Here is an 8627-nt window from a genome sequence, read left to right on the forward strand (position 1 = left end):
TACCGAAAAAAAATAGTTTTCCTTTCTTTTCTCCTTAACAACTTCTCCTTCAAATTCTTGATTTTTCTCATAGTAAACAAAAAGGGAAAGTCGAACTCATTTTAAAAGGAAAGAGTACTTACATGCGAAAGTACAACCTCATTATGAGGCATTCATGACAAATAACTCACGACAAGGTTTACACGTTCAAAGGCCTTGTGACATGACTCTCTTATTTAATAACTCCCTTTGCAGTTGTATCAATAATTATTAGCCTCATAATGACATCCAATCCTCTTTTCAGTGAAAGAGATTCCACTTTTGGTCATAATGATGATTCTTCATATTTAGAATTAAAGCACCTTTTTAATAATTATCCTCTGACACAACAATTAATGCCTTGTGAAATGGTGGCCCATTTGTACAACATGATCCAATCTCACCGAAAAGACTTTATTATAGAATGGCTTTGAACTACTTTGAACTGAGGTTCAAAGTGATTCAAAGTGGTTCAAAAGAATACCCCACTATTTTGGCGCACATTTCCTATGAGAAAATTATTAGTGCAAAATCCTTTGATTGAACTGCTTTGAACTGCTTTGAACCAAAGTTCAAAGTGATTCAAATGAAGAAACAATGATGGGGAGTGTTGGGGAAACTTTGTACAACACTTCAAATGATTGTGAATACATGGAATGACGAATGAAGTACTTTGGCAACTGGATGGGCAATATTTTAAGGAAAGATTTTTAAATATGGTGACTCATTGGATAACTAACAATATTTAATCAATATTTCTTAGAATGTAAATAGTATGAAATTTATTTTCTATTGTAAATTTGATAAAATTAATTATTTCAATTCCTTAGTATAGGAAGTATAAATTTTACTTGGTACCTCTTTTAGTAAGGACCAATGAGTAAAGGTTATCCATTCCAAAAAATTAGTTGGAGTTAGATCTCAACTCCACCTATTATATATTGCATCTTTGGAAGTTTTATATTTGGTGGACGACATAATTAAAAAAAGTAATTAATTTTCTTCTAAATTTATTGTCATCTTTTATACAACTTGTGGGACAACTTCCTTCTTTCATGTGACACCTCTTGATCTCAACTCTTAGCATTCAATAATATAGGAAAAATTGCTTCGTGTAATGATACAATCTACTGTCCAATTTCAATAAATGTTTTGTTATTACAGTTGATATATGTTTTATTTGCATTCTATCTTTTCTTGCATAAGGCAGTCCCTAAAGCTCTCTAGAGCCCTTTTCTTAAATTTTTCTTGCCATGGTCTCCATTCATAAAGAAGTTTTACTGATTTGGAACTAGAACTCGAATAGTATTATGCTAAAATTTCTGTGTTCAAAAATTAAGAATTGTGAAGTATTCATGCATTTTACTAAATTTATCTTATCTACAATTTTTACTTGAATTAGCCTTATGAAACAAACCAAAGATCCTATAAATATGAAATATTTATTTTAATGTAGAATGTATCTATATGAGTTTAAATTGACTGCGTACTTGAAATTTAAGAATAAAGATTTAGGTGTCAATAAATGAAAAAAGGTTTTAAAATGTTCATATGAGTTAGTATATTTTCTAACAATTATTTCTAATTTTATCCTTTAAAATGTTTAGATATAATTTTAACAATAGGACCTTTTTAGCATCAAGATTTTTTTTCTTAATAATAATTGAGAAAGAACTAATGATCACATAATAACATCATATAAACATGACTCAACAGAAAAGAATTTCACTCTTTTTAATTGCTTTCTTAGATGCTTTAATATATAATATAATTTAATATAGTTATATAAAAAAGACAAAATGTCATAACATTTCCAACATAATTATCTAAGTCAAAGTAGAAAATAGTTAAACTATCTAACATGCAATGTTTAATTCTTACTACATCAATGGAGTAAACAAAACATATTTAGCCAATTATAAAACTTAAAGATAAACAAAGTCATAACTTTAAATATGAAATGCTAGTGGATCCTTATAGAGGTGGTCAAACATAAATAAATTTAAGTCTAAATGCTATTTATATAGCATGAAAGACTCTTGGTAGGAGGATCATGAGGGTGGAGGGGGGGAGAGATTGAATTTTGGGCTTCACAATTTTAGAAAAAGTAACACAATTTGAAATCAGGAGTAACAAATAGATTATTTGCAAGGCTTGAAGGACTAAGGCTATTTTAGAAGTTATCAGTGTAACTTTTAGGTTTTTATTTTTCTTACATAAGTTCTACTCAACAATTTAAGTGTGAAATCTTCTCATAACCAAGTTTAGACTCCTATATTTTAGTATGCTTTGTGAACTTTGTATGACTCTTTTGGCCTAGTTGGATGTTTGTTGACACAGTCCATAATGGTTAGGTGATATAAATGTTTGATAGCTTTTCTATTTTTACATGTGATCTATTAGAATATGATGGGTTATCATTGTTAGAGTGGTGGTTATCATTGCATCAATAGATCAACCTGTCAATGCCTGATACAATTATTAAACTTATATAATTCATAGAAGGTAGTTAGTTCCTTGTCACAAATCTAAAGGGGAGCACTGACTATTTTGTGACTAGAAATAAATTGAAGGTTCTTTTTCATCTGGAACTTGTGGCTAGAAATAAATTGGATCTTTCAAGATTTGGAAATTATAAGTGCTCTTCTATGAAGAATTATTATTTAGATAATTCATGCAATGATTCTTTCAAAATGTAACTTGTTAGTGAACCTATGGATCCTAGTGATCTAGTTGTGATATGGAATCTGGATATTGTTGATTGCAGGGCTAGCCCCTTAGCAAGAAGGAAATTAAGGTAGGCCAAACATAAAAATATTAAATAAGGAAGCTGGTTCATCCATTTGAGGGATTTTTAAAAGTTAAAATGAATCGGTCTCTAGAAGGAAATGTGTTCCTCTTTTCCTTCTATATCCATTCTTTGTGCTATAGAAAAGTGTTCTCCTTTGATTTAAAATTAGATTTTTTTATTACTCAAGTTACACTCAATATGTCAAATAGTAAACATCTGGAGGAAGCTAATTGGTAAGTATTTGTACTAGTAAGATAAATCCTTAATTGATAGTCCTAGATGGATTATATTTCTTTTTGTCATACTTTGAGGAAGTAGAACAATGTAGTAGCTTTCTTAGTAAATGGGCTTCTAAGAACCGAGGTAGGTAGGGTATGGACTATGAAGCCTCTTGAGGTTGATTATAAAGGGGATAAGAACAAAAATATTTCCACAATCCATATGAAACCATCAAATTTTATAATATGTTCCTGGATTTGATTTTGTAATTATTTTTGTATCAACATTTTAGACCACACTTTGTGATCCATCATTAGGTTAAGAGAAAGTGACACTCTAGACACTCTATTTCTCGTATCCTGATGAAGGATCACAGAATGTGATCCAGAACATTGATTAAAAAATAATGACACAATCGAATCCAGAAATAAAATTTAAAGAGGATGTGGACAAGTTAATTATGGATTCCATAATGTTGACTAGTTGTGACCTCTTTCAATTTGATTGTGTTGCTCTTAGGTTTTTCTTTGTATGTCTTGATTAATTTTGAATAAGTTAATTACCCCTCTTTTCAATATATAATATTGCATCTTTCTCTTAAATTCTAAACCTTTGATGTCAAAAAGAGGGTATACAAATTTTCAAAAAGCATGTGTAATTTTATTCTACATTCAAATAATTTTTTTTTAATAAATCAAAATAATTACAACACCACTCAATCAATTACATGCAAAATTGACAAAAAGAAGAAAGTGGATATTTCCATATATAGCTTCTAAAGTGATCAAAACTTTTTAAAACATGAATATATTTAACTATGCAAAAATTAAATTTAAAATAACTTCCTAAAACACTTCAACTCCATTCTTGGCATATTATCCAATGATTTTTTTTAAAACATAGAAATTTTTATCTATGCAAGATTTACTTTTAAAGCAATGAATCTTAAAAATACAGAAGATGCTATTTATAAATAATCAACATGCTCAAAACCTTCTAAAACACTACAAATCTATTCTTGACATTATTATCCAATAAAAATATGCTAGCATGACATTACTGGCAAAGCCATGCAAGGTATTTAAATTATGTTTTTGAGAAGTAAAGGTCTTGTGAGAATTTTATTTTTTGAACACAAGATTATTTAAAAAATTTTGTTGGAAAATAAGAGTTCCTAACTTTTAGAAATTTTCCTACAAACCTGATTTTTTTGTCAGGTGTCAATCATTTCTCAATAATTTGACACTTCTCAATAAGTTTTCTTTAAATATTATTTTAAAAGCTAACAATATGAACTCTATTTTTTATTGAATTCTCCCTTTACAAATCCTTAAAATTCAAATACTTAAAGCTAAAATTCCAATAATAAAATTTATAATAAATAATCTACCATTAAATGAAAAACTATATAATAATTTAAAAAAGAAATGTTCAGCCTGGGATATAAGCTATATTTTAATGGTTCGAGCATCACATACAAAGATCAGAGGTTCTAGATTTTATATATTGTCGAAATGATATGTTTTATAATTTATGTTAATGTATCGAAGGATGAAAATAATCAGAAGAAACATTAGCAGAGAGTCCAAAAATAAAACCAAATTTTCCTTTGCAGACCAAAACTACATCGCTCGGAGTGCTTTGTTCATTACCCTGCTTCCTTGAACGGAATTTCATTTCACTGGAATTTCATTTCCTTAAACAAACTTTATGGTTTTCAATGTCTAACGTTAAAAATTAAGTCCAGTGATTGTACATTTGATGATATAGCTACCATATAAAAATATTGTGCCTCCTAAATCATTAAAATTCGAACATCTGGTATCTTATTGCAAATTTAAGCCAGAAGAAGATATCGTATATGAAAGAATGATATTTATACACAGTTTTCTTGAGACGTTATGTTAAATATTTTCCCACAACAGGGGAACGCATTACATGAAAGAAGGGTTTAAAAATCTGGGAAAATCTGTCCCGTCAGCCTCCGCTCTATGAATTACTACAGGTTGGGGTTTTTCTGGCATTGCGGGAACTGCAGCCTCTCCCTCCAACATCTTCAATGCTTCTGCCACATTCACATGAGCACACAAAATTCCCACTATTACAAACCTCTCCATTGTTTTCACCTCTTCTCTCTCCCGCATTCTCCAATCTATCACTAGATCGATTTTATTGGATGCCTTGAGAAGCTTCCATACCCAATCGGTAATATGGCATTGGCAAGTTATATCCACGGCCCTTCTGCCGCTCATGATTTCCAGCAACACAACCCCAAAGCGGTAGACATCACAATGATCTGTCAGCAGTGCCTGCTACTTTTGACCCGAAATGAGATTGCCCTTCCCTTGTTGCAAGCCCAAAATCCGCAATGCAGGGATTCATGTCGTCATCCAGCAGAATATTGTCGGCCTTGATGTCTCTGTGATATATCACCGGCCGAACGCCGCAATGCAGATAACATAACCCCTTTGCAATGCCGATTATAATCTTCTTCCTCTGCTCCCACGACAATGCTCTCCCATTTCTAATTTTCCCTCCAAAAATGTGTTGATCCAGGCTGCCATTAGCGAGATAGTCGCAAATGAGAAACCGCTCATGGCAGCCCTGTTTGCCGTCACCGGCAACGCCGAAACCACGGAGAGCCAACAAATTCCGGTGGCGAAAGCTGCTCATCATCTCCACCTCGTTCCAGAAATCGTCGACAGGGCACTTCTTCATTCTCTTCACGGCGATCATCTTTCCGATTAAATTGGTGCAACTGAAATTGTTCGTTGCCTCCTCCAATTGCCGCGCGTTGAACCGCACTGGGCCAAGGTTTTCATGGAAAGAGTAATCCATTTTCTTCACAGCAATCATCTCATGAGCTTCGGCAAGTCTTCCGTTACACACTATTCCGTCGAAATTGCCCTGATCGATTACAATGGCGCAACTCAAATTCTTGGTTGCGTCCTTGATTGGCAGTATATTGAACTGCACTACGCCCATGTGAATTCTCGCAAAACGCCTAATTTTGGCCCTTGCACAGCACCAATAATTGATTCCCATGCTGCAGAACAAGATCATAGCCATGGCCGCCATCACCAGGAAGACCTCCATTTTCACCAATATTTTTCACAAAGAATGTCGTTACTGGATTACAGAAGAAATTTATAAGGAGGGGCCAAATTACACAAAAAAATGTTACCAAAGACATAATCAGCTAAATTATAGAGACTCAATCTTACAGAGCTGAAGGAATCTTTAGATTTGAAATGCGCGATCAGACTCCGCAGATCTACGGTTCAGTGTCTTAAAAGTGCGCAAAAATGATATAAAACTTTTCTGCCGTTGGATTTCGGTATCTCCGTTTCGAATATCTCGGCAGCTTTTCATTGTACAGTTGGATGTTTCCATTTCCCGTTTAATTTTTTCCTGAAACGTTCAAAGCTGCTAAATGAAATGATTTGTTTCTATCAAATCGCAGATGAACAAGAGACGCAATGCGCCTTATATGTGTAATCTAATTTTATTAATTATATTTTATTTTATTTGTATTTTTCTAAACAAATCAGTGTATAATTTGAATTCTAGCAATAATTCTTTCTAGATTTTTTTATTAAAAAAAATTGGATTTTGTAAATTAGCAAATTACATTATTATTATAATTATTTAAAAATTTTAATGTTAGAAATTTTTTCACTATATAAAATTATATATTACAAATTTAAATTAATTTTTAGGTTCAATAAAATAATTTTGTCAAATATAACAATAATAAGAAGTAAAGCAAACTGTAATTTATAATTTTCTTTACATGTAGGTTATGAATTAATCTATACAAAATAAAAATAAAATATAATAAACTTAAATATTATAGATATTACTTATGATGTGAAGGATGTTGCCATGAGGATTAAGTAATAAGGAGAAGGGTGGCCAAGGTTGAGTAAACTACCATTGCATGTGTCACTTGAGAAAGCTTAAATGTGGATATTTTTACATTTTGGCATCTGAACTTTACTTAGTGACTGTTCATGTGGTCTATATTTATGCCAAAAAGTGTGAAGTTTATAAACCACCGTAATGCCAACAATAAAATTGATGGTGAGAAACGATGATGGAAAAGATTGATTGTTGGTATAATTGTAAGAGGAAATCCATATGCATTTCAAAGAAAATGTTGAAATTGTAATTTTCGGTTTTTGTATAAGGCTAAAAAGCGAGTAATATATTTGTCTTTAAGTTTTTGCTACACTATGTTGTCTAGTAGAATTGAAGAATGATTTTGGGACCAACCTTATAGAAGCAAACAATACTTAGTTTCTTACAGCAATGAAGTGCCCATCATAGATTATAAAGTGAAAACATAGAAACCCAATTGAAATTGAATGAATGTACGGAATAAGAGATTGTTGTGCAAAATTTGTGGGCCTCCATGGAATCTATCTATTAGATACCATAAGAAGGAATAATATGGTAAATTATTTTATATCTTCTCTAGTTTTTAAATGTCACACTTATTTACCTTCTAGTTATATGTGGCTTTTGGGTGTTGATCTATTCTTATACTTAAAATCATATTTTAATATTTTCTTGTATTTTGGGAAAAGTTACTTTTTGTGCATCTTCTAGTGGGCATTCAGTTTCTAGAGTTGATGATTTTTATGGATTGAATGTAGAATGACAGAGATGACTTGTTGGAGTGAGGTGGTTTACTTATACTTAAAAAGCCTAAACCTAGAGAAAAAAAATTACTAGTTCCATCTATAATAGGAGCAACTAGAGTTTTAGTGGGGAAATTGGTTAGAATTAAATGCTAATGTGTTGTTGATAGTAGTGGCAGTGACCAAAATTTGCTTGATTTGCTGCATTGTTTTCGTAGATGCTTATCATGGTTGAGGTTATAATACTTTTTTTTGCTATGTATGCAAAATTTGTGAACCGCTAATTGTTCTATTTTATATCTATAATTTTGGATTTTCAATGCAAAAGGAATACTAAAATTTTATTTATACTATCTCAACTCATGTCATATACTTGAATCTTTTCTTTTGGATACAACATCAGCAAATTTTCTCAATTGCATTATAGCCAATTTGTTGGAGTTTCATTAAATTCGTACAACTTGTAAATTTTGTATGATTATTTTTAAGAAGATATTCTGTATTGGTAGCATGGTGAGTGTTGCCACAATTTTGAGAATTTTTCTAACTACATATCTCAAGAGTTGTTTAATTTGGAGGTAGAAATCTATATACTGTGACTATGAAGAATGGTAAAGGAGATTGACAATGATGACATCTTGGATATTTAAGGGGAAAAGATGAAAATGATATTAAACCTAGAGAATGAATTGAGGAGAGAAATGTGTTTAATGTGATTCAATATTTCAGTACCACCTCCATTTTATTCATTGTTGTTGGTTCCTTTATGATGTATAAGAACACCTTTGTAATGTCATAACTCAATTTAGTTTTTACAACAATATATGATTTTTTTAGTATATCTAGAATGTTTCTTTATACTCTTGTTATGTTGAAAAAATTGCTCCTTTCTTTTTGGAGGGGAGAGGGGAGGGGTATGATAAATTCATAACAATTTAGTGGTTGAGTTTCACAAA

At 31.3% G+C, this 8627-nt stretch overlaps 1 protein-coding gene across 1 annotated transcript; it reads right to left on the reverse strand.

Annotated features, from left to right (window-relative positions):
- Positions 1-4962: 4962 nt before the first annotated feature.
- LOC149555351 (putative receptor-like protein kinase At1g11050) lies at positions 4963-5280 on the reverse strand. Its single transcript, XM_089829353.1, has one exon. It carries the CDS (start codon positions 5278-5280, stop codon positions 4963-4965), a length of 318 nt encoding a protein of 105 aa, XP_089685479.1.
- Between the last annotated feature and the right edge of the window lie 3347 nt (positions 5281-8627).

This window comes from Cupressus sempervirens, chromosome 5 (genome assembly GCF_028749045.1).
Source record: "Cupressus sempervirens isolate cs-2001-9-10 chromosome 5, ASM2874904v1, whole genome shotgun sequence".
Lineage (NCBI taxonomy): Eukaryota > Viridiplantae > Streptophyta > Pinopsida > Cupressales > Cupressaceae > Cupressus > Cupressus sempervirens.